Source organism: Peromyscus eremicus, chromosome 12, assembly GCF_949786415.1.
Source record: "Peromyscus eremicus chromosome 12, PerEre_H2_v1, whole genome shotgun sequence".
NCBI classification, from domain to species: Eukaryota; Metazoa; Chordata; class Mammalia; order Rodentia; family Cricetidae; genus Peromyscus; species Peromyscus eremicus.
Genome location: NC_081428.1, coordinates 65,836,843 through 65,851,291, shown reverse-complemented (window position 1 = coordinate 65,851,291; position 14,449 = coordinate 65,836,843). Strand labels below are relative to the sequence as shown.

Below are 14,449 nucleotides of genomic sequence, written 5' to 3'. Positions count from 1 at the left end.
GGCTGCCGAGAAGCAGGGTCAACTTCAGAAAGGTTGTGCCACGGTGATGTCTGAGAAGACTTTTCTTTACACTCTCTGGGGGCAAACTGTGCAGATATCACATTGTTGGCTTGGTTGCTCAAAAGTGTTAGTGTGCAGAGAATGGTAATGGGACAGAAAGTTTTAAGAAGAGCCCGTGGTAACTATCAACCGGTTGGAAAGGGGCCCTACTAGAATGAAGCACATGAGCACGTGAGAAAATGGAAAGTTGGGAAACTGGTATGTTTAAAAAGGCAAAATACCATGTGCTTGTTGAAGGCAAAGAAAATCAAAGTAATATTAAGTTCATCTGATATCCATTATAATTCGTAATCCTCTGCCGTGTGTGGTTATGGGGAATATAAAGAACTTTATTCATCTTCGAGTTTCTCCATAGGTAGTATGATGACTCTCTAGGTAGGTGTATGGATGGGTAGAACAATGGGTGGTAAATAAACAAATAAATGAATCAATGAACAAACCAGTCACTGCCCTCCAGGACGTTACAAAATTTCGGAATCTAGGTGCATCCATACAAGTGGCCCTCATACTAGTCAAACTGTGGACTGATGGAAGCAGGAAGTCTTTTGCCGAATATGGGACAAGCTATTAACTGACGCAGGGTTGTTGAAAGAGGGTGGGCCAGCATGGAAGAAAGGAATTCTGACTCCCTTCCATGAGCAATTCCCAGAAGCTTTTAAGAAAGGGGATAGGTGGGTGTCAGCCTCTGGGGAGCTACTGACCTGGTCTCCGCCTCACCGGCCTCTTGCGGCCGCTGCAGAAGCGCACTTTGCTGAACACCCCGAGGACGTGCCTCTCGCACAGGGAGCGCCCGTCTTTGCTGGGACTGGAGCGGCGCTTGGAGGCCGACACCCGGTCGCTGTTGGACTCCCTCGCCTGCCGCTTCTGCCGGATTAACGAGCTGGCTATCGCTGCAGCCATAGCTGCTCAGTGCGGGCCCGAGGCCCCGGGCTCCACTGAGCCCTCGGGTTCGTACTCCGCTCCGCCTGGATGAGGGAAGGACCTCGGGGGGGCCTGGAGGGATAGGGCAGGCGCGAGGAGGCAGTGCTAATATTTGAGGAGGTTGCAGTATCGAAAACCTGGAGCCCACAAGGTTAGTCGGAGTCTGGGCAGTGGCAACAAAACGTGTGAAAATCCAGATGTAAACTTCCTCAACCCCCGGCGTCGGGGGGCGGGGCGGTCCCAGGCCTTCTCACGAAGTAGACGTTTGCACCCCAAACTTGCACCCCCAAGGCGATCCACGTCCAACGGACAGTGAGGAGTTTGGTCACACTGCGTTCAGGGTACAGGATGGAAAGGGGGAAAAGATGTCCAAAATAACAAGCCGTGCCCCGGTTGGAGAGGCGCAAGCGTTGTAAGGTGTCCAAAGTATGCCTACACATACATACATAGAAAACCCGTTTACAAAGCAGAGTCTGGACCGAGGAGAGAAGCGTGTCCCCGGTTTAAAAAAGAAAAAAAAGAAAGAAAAAAGAAAAGAAAAGAAAATACTAAAAAGTGAATAAAACGTTCCTTTAGAAAACGAGCCACCAACCGCGTCAGAGAAGAGAGGAAGGCAGCAATTCAACTCCCTGTGGCCCGCGGTTCTGGAGATTAGGAGGTCCGTCCCAGCTGGGTGAGGTCTACGGAATGCATCGCACGGGCTGCGGTTCTCCGGGGGCCGGCCTCCCCACTTCTGGAATTCCAAGAGGCGAGAAGTGGGAGCGGTTAGCTAGACTCGGGGTAGGGGCGCGGGGCGGGGGCAGCTGTTTCCAGCTGCGGTGAGCGCGCCTCTCCTCCAGCAGCACTGCAAAGAAAGCGGGAGACGAGGGAGGGGGAGGACAAGCCGGAGGGAGGGAGATCCTCGAGGGCCAAGCACCCTGGGGATCCGCGGGGTCCCGAGAGCGGGCGCTCTCGCTCTCTCTCTGCCCGCGTTCCGGCACGAGACGGGCACAGTTGGTGATTATTTAGGGAATCCTAAATCTGGAATGACTCAGTAGTTTACAGAAGCCCCTCCAAAGGCAGAGCTGCCGAAGGTGTCCTCCTCAGCTCGGCGCCCACACGCCTTTCACCGGAGCTCCCCGCCACTGTGCGCCCGGGCCGCCGCACCGAGGAGCCGGTCTCCTGCACAGGCAGCGAGCGAGCCGGGCAGCAAGGGACCGGCGCCCTGGCGGGCTCGGGATCAGGTCATCGCCGCGCCGCCCGGACCCCAGGCTCGCACACCCCAGCGGTCGGCAGCTCCCGGCCGCAGCTCAGAGAGGGGTTACCCGGCCGACGCTGGGCCGCTCGCTCGGTCCCGCGCTGCCCATCCCGGCGGCGGTGGAAGGAAATGACCGCGCGCTGCGAGCCCCCGCGCGTCCGCTCGGGTGGGGCGGGGGCTGGTTGAGGGCGACGTCGGCTCGCGGCGGCTGCGGCTCCGGGTCGCAGCTGCCCACCATGGTCTGGCGCCCGGGCGCAGGCAGGGTCCCTAGGCCGCCCTGGGCGACGGCGGGAGGCGGCGGCCGCGCGCGCCACCTGGGCTCCCCCGGCCGGGCGCGGACTCAGGGGCCGGGGACGGGAGGCAGGTGCAGGCGGCCACCAACTCGTTCAACTTGCTGCGCCGGTGGCGGCTGGGAGCCGCGGGATCGCGGGGCGCCCCCCGCAGCCTCCCCTGGACCGGGAGGGGGCGCTCAGGGCGGAGTCCCATTCATGGGCAGAGGCTCCTGGGCGCCGCCGCGGGCTATCTCCGCGAGCGCTAGCTCCGCAGGAAACTCCCGGCAGAGGCGACTGTCGCCGAGACAGCCGGTGCGACTAGGAGCCCGAGTTGCTCGGGCTCCTGGAGAGCAGGAAAGCGTCCTGGTGGGGCTGAATTGGGGGCTGGGCTGACGGAGCGCTGGAAAGCGTGGCGCTTGGGTCCTGCTCCCTTTCCTCGCGCCCTCTGCTCCCAGACTCTCTCCTTCCTCCCCCCTCCCCACCCGTCTCCCCCCTCTCTGTCTTCTGTCTCTCCCCTTTTCTCCTCTCTACGCAATCCTACGTGATTGAGGTTTGGATGAGAAATTCTCAGAGGCAGAGTGAGGGAACTGCAGCCTGGGTCTGCTGTGTCCGGTCCCTCCCCCAAGAGAAAAACACCTCCACCGGCTTGTTGAAGGACCCTGGGTGACCAAAGAAGGGGACAGTGCAGGGAGCAGGGAAATGAATTCTGCCCTCTCTCTAGTGACCAGAAGCATGTAGCATTCTTCCTTCAGGAAGAAAGTGGACACACTGGAGAAAGTAGCAATGACCTCCTGGTCACCCAAATTTGCCTCCCCCCTCTCCCCGCCCCCGCCACATTTTGGAACAGCAAACTGTGTTTCCATCTCTTTGGAACCTAGATTTCTTGTTTCTGTCGGGAAAGCTGCACAGCAGATTCAAATGCCTAGAAAGGTCTTCGTAGGCAACCTGCCTCGAGGGTTAATAGAAGTGGGATGATAGATTGATGTGAACAAGGACAGTGAACAACAGCATTGGAGTGCACTCTCGTCTCCAGAAATGTTTGCCCTGCTCCTGAAAGAGAAACCCGAGTCATCCAAGGAAACACAGCATGAGAGATTCTGGAAACCTGTATTCCTCCTTGGTTCAGGCTGTGGTCTGTCCGGGAGTGCCCCTTAGTCATGTTTACCTTTTCTGTCCAACTAGTCTTCAAATAGCCCCACTCTCTTCATTCAGCGGATAATTTGCAAGCAGAGACAGACATTTCCTAAGAGGTTGGGAAAGATACCAGCCCTGCACACGGCTGAAAAATGGGCCCAGACTCAGAGGGACCCAGGAATTGTCTAAATGTGGGTACAAATTTGCTGGCTTACCAGAGATTCCCTTGGGCCATGAGAAGAACAGAGGTGTGTGAGTCTTGACAGCTGAACACTGCCCAGCGATCTGGTGTGTGGCCTTCCTGACTGCTGCCCAGGCAAAGCAAAGACTGGCAGACAGGGTCTGGTGTGACTGAGAGTTGAGAGGAGTATTAAGTAGGCAAGGTGTGGGAGGAGGGAGCTTCCAAGGGTCAATGGGGAGAACATAAAACCCTTGTAGCAGCTCAGTTTGGCTGGGTGGGGATGATAGATTCGTTCCTGGAATTTGAACAACACAGATCAAGACAGGTGAAAAGGATACGCACTCCAAAGTACATCTGACAAGACCGAAGAGATTGCTTGAAATCAATTGGCAACACAGCCCATTAGGGAAGTGTTCAATTTCCACAAATAAAATTATTTTCTTTCCTTGGCTCCAGAAAGACTTGTCTCATTTTTCAGCAAGGCAGGCACAGATAGTACTGGCTGGCTTTGGGGAGGACCCTGTCTTTTGCAAATCAACACCCAAGCAGGAAAAGGTCAGCTAAGGGGAATCTCAAGAGTGAACAAGAAGGTGGCAACGTATATATAATGAGGAACTAAGGAAATCAACTCAACTTAGTTCTTTTCATCCTCACAATGGAGGTAATGGTCCCCTTCTACCTCACAGAACAGAACATACATATGTAAGCATTTTGACAACAGGAAAACACCAAATGAATGACAGAGTTGATGGTGGTGTTTTGAATGCCTCTGATTCACCTGAGGTGTTTGCTCTAAAGATGCAGATTCCTTAGCAGAGGCTCTGAGAATATGAAGCAGAAACCTCTATGATTGAAGCACATACACCAGAACTCTTAAAAGCTTCTCCAGCTCTCAAAATATAACTGTTTACCGTACACATGCAATACATACAGATAATGTTGGAAGAAGAGAGGAAGGACTCTCAAAATCAGTTACATTCCTCCCAAACTGCAGTCCTCTGCCCCCCTCTTCCTTCAAAAAGGACTATAAAGATGACATGGATTCTCAAATCTTTACATTTTCAGTGGCCGTGGGCAGTCAGGGTGTTTGATGGAGAGGAAATAAACCTAGAGGCAAAGCCATGGAAGAAGAAATGAGAAATTGGCTCCCACTATTGGAACTCCTCCCTTCTTGACAGGTCATTATCAACTTGGGCATGCAAGGACTAAAAAACTTTCCAATGTCAGGTCCCTGAGACACACATTAGCCCTGTCTTAGCTCTCCATAAAGGAATGGGATGTTTGGGTTTTGATGAAATGGCAAAGACTTAGCATTCCCCCTCACACTTGTGCTACTGTGGATGCATTATTTTAGCTGTTTGGTCCTTAAATGTTTCATCAGCACTACCATCCGCTTCGCTTCCCCGGTAGAAACAAACAGATACAAGGAAATCTGAAAAACATAGGTCCAGAGTTCGTGGAGGTTGAACTCAGAGGAAATATGTAAATTAGGATTCTATGAATCAATTCAAAGCTTTTCCATCTGGCTCCCTGAATTGCAATCGTTCCCCAGTGCTTCCCAGGATGTGTCCAATAGCTCTGCATTTGTGGATGGGGAGACAAATCAAACTGCCGGGGGTTGTGATATCTCAGTTTTCCTGCTGTCTTTCTTAGGATAAATGAAGAATGTCCCTTTCCAGTTTTGAAGACATCATGAGTCGGGAAAGTCTTAGTTTGGAGAAAGTTGCCAACTACACATCAGAAGAATTCTTACATAGTTATATTTATATCTCTTACCTCCAGTCAAACAAAATATAGACAGTATTAGTCATCTCCATATTTTAAAATTAAAAAAAAAAAACAACACACAGAGAGAGATTTAATTGTCTTTGGCTTGCTCACAGACCAAATCTTCCAACTCCCAAATCGAACTAGGATTACCTCACACATCCATTTTAAACACTGTATTGAGTGCACCTGGTATTCAGGATATGGTGTCAGTAACGCATGGGGAATTCTATATACTTTTACAAATTCCTCTGCCACCAACAAGCTTAAAGTCCATGCCACTATGTTCTTTGTTTGTTTGTTTGTTTTTGTTTTTTGTTTTTCAAGTCAGAGTTTCTCTGTGTATCCATGGCTATCCTGGAACTTGCTCTGTAGACAAAGTTAGACTTGAACTCAGAGATCCACCTGCCTCTGGCTCCTGAGTGCTGGTATATCAGCCATTTTAAGTAAGCTACTGGATCAGTCAGTCAGTCAACCTCTCTGAACCACAGCTGCAGCTCAGCTAAATGAGATTAACACTCACAGAATCTAACCAAGGTCACAGAATACCAAAGACTGTGACAGTGACGGGCAGTGTGGGAAAGAGAATGTTACCCTTTAGCTGTCCATCTAAAACAAGTCCCTGCTATAAAATGCAGACCTCTTAAAACAAGAAACTGTACCTCGTGATTCATACACATCATAACTCACTCCCGTATAGAAGGTATTTAATGGGGACTGGAAATCTACACGAAGTGAGTGATTAACCTTGCAATGACAGACATAATGTTCATCAGTAAAACACTGTCATTGTCCTTGTCTGTTGGAAACACAAGAAGGCCCACCTCTGTACATCCACCATCCTTCTGGGAGATTAAGCCTTTGACTCAAAGTTCAGGAATATAAGATAACTGGTCTTGACCACAGAGATCAAGTCTCCAACTGTTTGTCCTGTCTAGTCCTTGTACTCGAAGCCGCTCCATTCCGTCAGATGGTCATTAAAGTAGGCTGGCCGAAGCAATGTACACAAGTACTTTCTAATAATCTGTGAATTTCTCTCTCTGTAGCAAGTTCACTCTTGGTTCTTTATTCAACAGTTCAACAATAGAATTACCTTGTGTATGTGAGTGTCTGTTTTGGCTATCTCTCAAAACAGGAAAAGGATAGGTCTTATTTCTATTTTTGACAGACAAACAGCAATGTCTTTGCCGCTGGAAAAGGGAAATGTTTAAGTCTTGAATCATATCTGTTTTAATGAGAAATATCAGCAGTAAGTTTCTTGATCAGCTCTAAGTATGTCACAATCATTGACACACTGAGTCCTTACAACAGTCATCTAACACGGGCTTGTCACAACGAAGAAACTGGATACAGAAAGGTCAAGTTACTTAACTTAGGGCACACATCTAAGAGTTTGAAGAGTTTGTAGAATACAAATTTATTTTCAGAGGTTCTTTTTTTAACATGATTTTGATATTGTATGCCAATAAAAACAGGAGGTCATTAACAAGTATAATCATGCAATGAATTTCACAATTAAGAATATAATTGCCACTTCTGTTACACCATAGTTTTTTTCTTTCTTTTTCTTTTTTTCTGAGTTTCTCTGTGTAGCCCTGGTTATCCTGGAATTCACTCTGTAGACCATCCTGGCCTCCAACTTAGAGATGTGCCTACCTCTGCATCCCAAGTGCTAGAATTAAAGGTGTTCGCCACAATACCCAGCTACCCTTGTTAATTACTGCTGAACACTGTTCTTCCATGTGTTTCCTCACTACAACTCAAGAAACTTGTAACTAAAGTTGAGGAGGTAATTGCAACCTAATTTCGTAAATGGACACTTAGTGGAATGACTTCCCAATCTCACACAATGAAAATCTAGGAGTTACACTCAGGCCTGCTGACCTTGATGTCTACACTGCCCTAATTATAATCACACAGAGGGGAACCAATGGGAATTCCAACCATCCTTGGCCTCTACCACAGCCTTAAGAATAACTTTTAAGAGATGGCTGTATGGTGGTCAGAGTGGGCACAAGCATCCTACACTCTGTCCTGCTCTGGTTTTACCTTCTCTGGCACATACACGATTCTTTTCCTTCCCAGGTGGACTGAAGGTGTCACCACATCACTGTGGGTGCTACCTATAGAAGAGACAGTCCCTGTAAGAGGCCAAGAGCCACAAGGGTAGGATTCTGTCTGTTTTGATATTTCCAGTGTATGAAATACAGTTTAGTACATAGCAAACATTCATCAAACACCTAGATAAAGGAATTAATGCATCCATCCAATAGCTTTGGTTGTAGCTCAGTGTAAGGGTGCATGCTTACTCTTTGTATGTTTGAGACCTTAGGTTCTCTCTCTAGTGCTAATAAAATAAAATTCATCCATCCACTCATGTATCTTTTAAAGTCAAATAGATGCATAAGTCATCCCAAAGAGAAGTGGGGAACATTCACGTTTTGTAACAAGAAAGAAATTCAAGGTTGCCTCTGTATTCACAAGTGGACTATTTTGATTCATCAACATATTTTAAAAATTATCTGCTTTGATTCAATATATCTTAAAATCTGGTAGCCTGAAAAGGTATCTGGACTCAGATTTCTGCTCTAACTAACAATCCTTCATATCTAGGCTTATCTTCTCAGTTTCTGTCTGTCTCTGTCTCTCTCTGAAGCATGCATACACGTTGATGTACATGTTAACACCCATGTTCATAGGAAAACTGGAATAAATTAATAAGACAGTGGAGCAGATATGTCAGAAAAATGATGAACCAATATTTGAAGTCTGAGAACACTACTGAAGTGATCTTAAAATGGTTTGATAATTCTAATACTTATACTGGCACCCATCTTCTCTGAGCTGCTTCTCAATGGGCCTTTTCTGGTTGCTCTCATTTCTAATTTTAGTTTCCAAATTTCCAGGATATGTATCTGGTTGAAATAGCACATGACTAACACTCAAAATACACTACAAAAATCATAATAAAATCACATTTTTGCCCTTTATGTTGCACACAGCCCTGAGCTGTGAAATATACAAACAATTTAGAAAAAAACGTGTCAGGGATCTAATGGCAATTTGGGCAAAGTGACTGATAAAGCCATTTTTGGTCCTAGGTTTTGAAATCTCTAAAAATAAAATGTATGATAAACATGCAATTAGAGTAAATAATTTATCTTAAAATAAAGCTTTTTAGTTAACTGAGCCCTAGTTTATTCACTTATGAAATGACTACTATGTAGGAACCCTAAATAGCTGAAGGAATATATTGAAACTGAAGCATTAACTTTAAAATCAGAAGTTGTATGAATAAAGGAATGAGTCAATGCATGAGCAAGGATGGATGAAATATACCCCCTTCTAAGCAAAACTAAGCCAGCATCATTAACTAAGCACAATTATTCAACACAAAAATTAAAATATTTGGAGAGCTTCCTTCAGAATACTGGAGAAGCAAAGAAGAAAATGTTCAATAATCATAGGAAAGCAAAATGGAAGCATCTAGCAAAATCCCTAGCGACTTACTCACCTGCCTCTTTAGTGTCAAAGTGTGTTCCCTTGGGCCCACTTTCCTTGCTAGCCTGGCATATTTAGAATGACATCAAAAGAACATTGGTTTAGACAGCTGTATGTTTTGGAAACTCAAGCCAAGAAGGATGGAGGGAAGGATAGACGAATGGATAGATAGATTTTTCTCAGTGCTTGGATATTAGGCAAGAGGGCGGGGGGGGGGGGAGAGATAATCATGCAAGAATATTTCTGCCATTAGTATTTAAAGAATAAGCAATATCTTTGCACCATTTTGAATAGGATACTAATCTTTCAATTTGTTGTGTTGGCTTGTGGTCTCAGAGGCCATCAACCCATTTGCTGTGATGCATATGTATTACAGTCAGTTAGTGAGGACTTGACACTTCATCCCAGATAAGCTAACCAATTGCCTGTTGCCTGGTTGAACATGCTAACCACGGTGGTACTGGAGAAATGCATTTCTTCCTCTACTTTTTGGTAGTCCCATCCCCTTCTTAAAAAGGAAAGAAACAAGGAAATCATTAGAACTAGCTTTTTAAAAAGAATTAATCAGGAAAATGTATTATTTGCTAAGGACAAGAGTTAAAAGTTGGCTTCAGGACAAATTGAATCCAGTGGGGGAAAAAAAAGCCATAAAGGAAATCATCTTAAATGTGCTCTCTAGATAAGATTAGAGATAGAATTTGGGGACAAAAATCAGATTAACAATTTCATCACTGTGAAACCCTTGTATAGTATTTTGAGCATTATAGCTACTTCTAAGTGTCTTGACTTAAATATGACTTAAAAATATTAATGTCCAAGATGAATAGGGGTAGTTCAAGTTTGATCCTGAACAAAACACCTGAAAAACCTTTTGTTAATAGTGGTATCACCTTTATTTACCCTCTGATAGTGTTATTTAAGCTGTGTCTGTCATAAGCAAGACGTACACAGCTGATAAAAGTGGGGAAAATGGTCTAAACCTAGAGGTTTCCCTTACCTCCTGTTTTCTAAGAATTCTGTCTGAATAAACAATAGATAAACTCCACCACTCTAGGGAAGTAAATGGTTGTTACCTACATGAGTAAGAAGTTAGTTTCAGAAATCACATAATAAGGGGTCTGTGTTTATGAAGAAATATCAAAAACTGTAGGAAGAAGGGGTGGCCTAAGCCCTTATAACTGGATTTTGAGATTCTCCTATGTTCAAGATTGTCAAGGGCCTGGCGGTGGTGGCGCACGCCTTTAATCCCAGCACTTGGGAGGCAGAGCCAGGCGGATCTCTGTGAGTTCGAGGCCAGCCTGGGCTGCCAAGTGAGTTCCAGGAAAGGCACAAAGCTACACAGAGAAACCCTGTCTCGAAAAACCAAAAAAAAAAAAAAAAAATTGTCAAGGGATGAGTCCTCTTCTGTACAGAATCAGGCAGAAACAATGAAGCGAGATAATCTCATAGTGACTCCTGAGATTTGAGGGCTTCAAGTTATATAGTTGTTGCTTGCAAATCACTCTGGGCTCAGCCCTCAGAAAGTCTTACAGTAACATTCCTGCTCAGCCCTCTTCAGGTTGCCTATAATAAACAGGTCAATAACAATACTTGGGCTAGGCTCCACTTAACACTTAGTGTCAGGGAAGTTGATCCTCACTGGGAAATACTCCTCTGTAGTTACTGTTCAGTAGGAAAAAAAAAAATTTGATCTCAACATAACTGTGTTATCTTTATGAGTCTTTATATAATTTCAGGCAAAACTTATGTTTCCTAATTTGAAGCATGCAAAAAACATATCAAGTGAAGGGAGGGTTCTTCCGATGCTGGCCATATGCCCTTGCAAGAAGACAGAAGTATTGTCTTAAAAAGAAAACTAGTCTTTGACACCAGGCTAGGGCTCTGAAGACTCAGACCTCATTTCGAATCCACACCAATTCATGAGTTACTGTGGAAATGCATGCATGAGCTGTTGATACAGAGCTTCATCAAATAATAGGCTGATTCTGTCATTGGCTTGACCAGAAAGGAATAGTTTCTCAACTACCAGGAAAAAAAGGAAAGAAAGAAAGAAAGAAAGAAAGAAAGAAAGAAAGAAAGAAAGAAAGAAAGAAAGAAAGAGGGAGGGAGAGAGGGAGGGAGGAAGGAAGAAAGGAAGGAAGGAAGAAAGAAAGGAAGGGAGCAAGGGAGGGATGAAGGGAGGGAGGGAGGGAGAGAGGGAGGGAGGGAGGGAGGGGAAGGAAACTTTGGTGGGACCCTGAAAGCTACGCCGCCATCTTGGTACTAAGGAACTGGCTTCCCTGACCAGAGCTATGCTGCCATCTCAGTGTAAGATTAGGCTTCCCTGCCTGACTCATTGTGTTTCTGAGAAATTCAGGGCATTAGAATTATCAGTAGTGAAAGAAGGCACTGACATGTCTGAGCAAAACTTTGAAAATTACCACCACTTAAAGTTGCAACTCAAGTCTACAGAAACAACACTGAAGAAGGTCGTGGGATAGCAGCAAAAAGTTGTGCAGAACATTTCTATTCCCAGCCAGCATCGAGAGCTACTGCTGTAGAGTAGTCCCTATGTCTCCTCCCACATCCCCTGGAAAATACCAAACAGAACTTCTTTGTGGTCAGAGATGCACATGATGGTTTTCATCCATTGCTTTACATAACAACCTTGTAGAATTCTGTTGACTGTATGTACACATGGATGAATTTTGGCTTTGTTCTGTTCCATTGGTTTTTACGATTATCTTTAAGCCATCATCAACATGCTGTTTTAACTACTGTAGCTTTGTAAATATGCATTAGGACCAGAATGACCTATCAACTTTGTTCTACCTTAAGATTATTTTGGTTACTTGAGGTAATTCGTGGTTTCCTATGACTTTGAGGAGTATTCATTTGGTGTCTATAAAAATTACATGCATATTTTCATGACATTGCATTTCATGTACATATTACTTTGGTAATATGAACTAGTTTATTTGCCTGCAAAAGGGCTATTCATTTTGGTATCATATAAATCTAATGCATTTGAAAATATAAATATTATTAGTCTTTTAAACACAGCCAATGTAATTTGAATTCCTCTATGATTTGTTTATATGGAGTTGAGGATCAACCCATTCAAGCATGCTAGTCAAATGTCTAAGTACAAGAAGTAGAGTTACAGGTGGTTGTGACCTGTGCCTAATGGGGATGTTGGGAACTAAACTCTGGCCCTCTGGAAGAGCAGCAGTTGTTCTTAACTGCTGAGCCATCTCCCTAGCCCTAACCTTATGATTTGAATTGCATCCTTTCTTTTATTTAGGAACAAGTACAAGTACACAATCTTATTTAAAGATCATAAATTTTGCATGGTTAATTTTCTTCCTTAATTTATTTTTCCATTTCACTGTTCTTATAGACATTTTCCCTAATAAAATATGCTTATTAAAACGTCTTTGTGTTCCAAAAATGGGTTAAAAGTGTTAAGAGGAAAGAGAAGGAAAGCTAGAGACTGGAGGAGACACCAAGATCCACGTGATGCCATGTGCAACAGGCACTGCGCTCTCTCCCTTAGAGCTGCTTTATCCTGTCCTTCTGAGGCCCGCACTGTTACTCACGATGAGAAAACTGAAGCCAGGATGATTACTCATTTGAAATATTGGTCATGAAGTTGTGTTACTTTCTACAAGACCTGTCGTCTGTATTAACAGTAGTAAGATATATCTAGAGACCTAATTGTGATTGAGAGAAAATTCTTAAATCTTATACACATATTTACAGCATATAAAAACATTTTTGGAAGCAAGGCCTCACCATGTGGTGCAGGCCACCTGCCAGCTTAAGATTCTCTTTCTTTAGCCTCCTCGGTGCTTGATTAGGAATGTCTGTCACTGTGCCTGACTTGCCTCACAGCTTGTACAGTAGTATCTTTGATTTCATATTTTAGAAAGATAGATGAGAAATACTTCAAATCGATTTGAGAATACTGATTATCAACTCTGAAAAAAAAAAACACCCTCAGACAATTGTTTGTTAACTAAATGTTACAAAGCACAGTGAGGAAATGAAATGAGATTAGACAGAATATGGATGTCCCATTCATAGAATTGGGGATTTTGAAAGGTGATCATGCTATTTCTGGATTGAAAGTTATTCACTGACTACACGGACATGTTATCCTTAAAATGGGAGAGTAGCTATGTGTCCCCTAGTAGGTATGAAAGTCATATAAGCATAGAAAGGTCCTTTGAACTCCCTGCTCACTTGTCTATAAAATGGTTCATGGAAAAATAACTGCTCCTCGTTATAGTTGAAGTCCTTCAATCAAAGAGTCCTGGAGCCAATGGCAATAGTTAATTTAGGATTCTAGAGGACAAGAAGCATGTGTACTCTAAGGTACCCTATGAGAGATAGTGGTGGTGGTGACAGTGGGTGAATAAGAAATAATAAGATGTTCTGTTCTCTTTAGAGACGGAACTGGACAGAATAATGTTCTTCCCACTATAATGGGGGCAGGGGAGGGTGGGAATCAAAGGTTTCTGTTTGAAATTTTAATTGTTGATTTTGTAATGAATAATATGCATATATGTATACACACATCAGATCATCTTAACCACTGAAGAACAATTCCATAAGAATTCAGATCCAGAGAAAAATCTTTTAGAGTTAGGAAAGTCAGAAAAAAAGTAGATTATAATGGACCCATTTCTAGTTTTAGCTGAATATTTACTCAGATGCTGCCTAAATAGAAGCTTGGATAACCTTCCCCTCTCTCTGGAGTCCATTTTCTCAAACCTAAAGTGAGTCTATCCAGATGGTTGCTGAATTCTTCTGCTCTAACATCCTAGGACCATAGGCCTGTAATTCTCACCAATGTTACTTCTCTTACGCAAAACAAATTGAGATGGATCCCTTCGCTTCTACCCAAGTACCTTTGCGATGGTAAGTTAAATTGTTCTCATTTTTTAAGCTGGGCATTATTATTAATGACTAAACAAAGGGGTAAGGGAAGTGACTTGATGTAGGTTACACAGCTACTAAAGAGAAGGACCACAATGGGAGCACACAAATCTGAGTCTTCCACCCTCTTTCTAGTCTATCTGTACCTCCCAAGTCTTCTGGTGCTGCTGGTGGCAACCGTGATGATGATGGTTATGGCTCACAGTATTGTTTTTCCTATATGAAAATGAAAAGATGTAGCTAGGAACATCTGATGTAAAGAATCTCAACAAAGAGACTGGGAGAACACATTTTTCTATTGTAGACTCTTGATCGTCCTAGGTGAACCACAGTGCTAGCTAATATTTCCATGAGTTTCTAGTCTTAACTGGGCCCTGTAATGCTACAGAACCTTGCTTCTCTCAAAATTGGGGACAAGACATCCTGCTTCTGAAGTACAGTCAGGCCTCAGTATGT

The 14,449-nt window shown here is 44.3% G+C and overlaps 1 protein-coding gene across 2 annotated transcripts in view; it reads right to left on the bottom strand.

The window, feature by feature from the left end:
* The window catches only part of Fgf12 (fibroblast growth factor 12), a 533,458-nt gene that overhangs the window by 253,033 nt on the left and 265,976 nt on the right, over positions 1-14,449 (bottom strand). Inside the window, exon 1 of one of the 2 annotated variants that reach the window (XM_059277386.1) lies at positions 762-1,719. The exons of the other annotated variant lie outside the window; for it this stretch is intronic. Coding sequence (XP_059133369.1) covers positions 762-960 — 199 coding nt within the window. The 5' untranslated portion in view covers positions 961-1,719. Of the gene's footprint in view, positions 1-761; positions 1,720-14,449 lie in introns of those variants that run through there. 2 annotated transcript variants of the gene reach the window in all.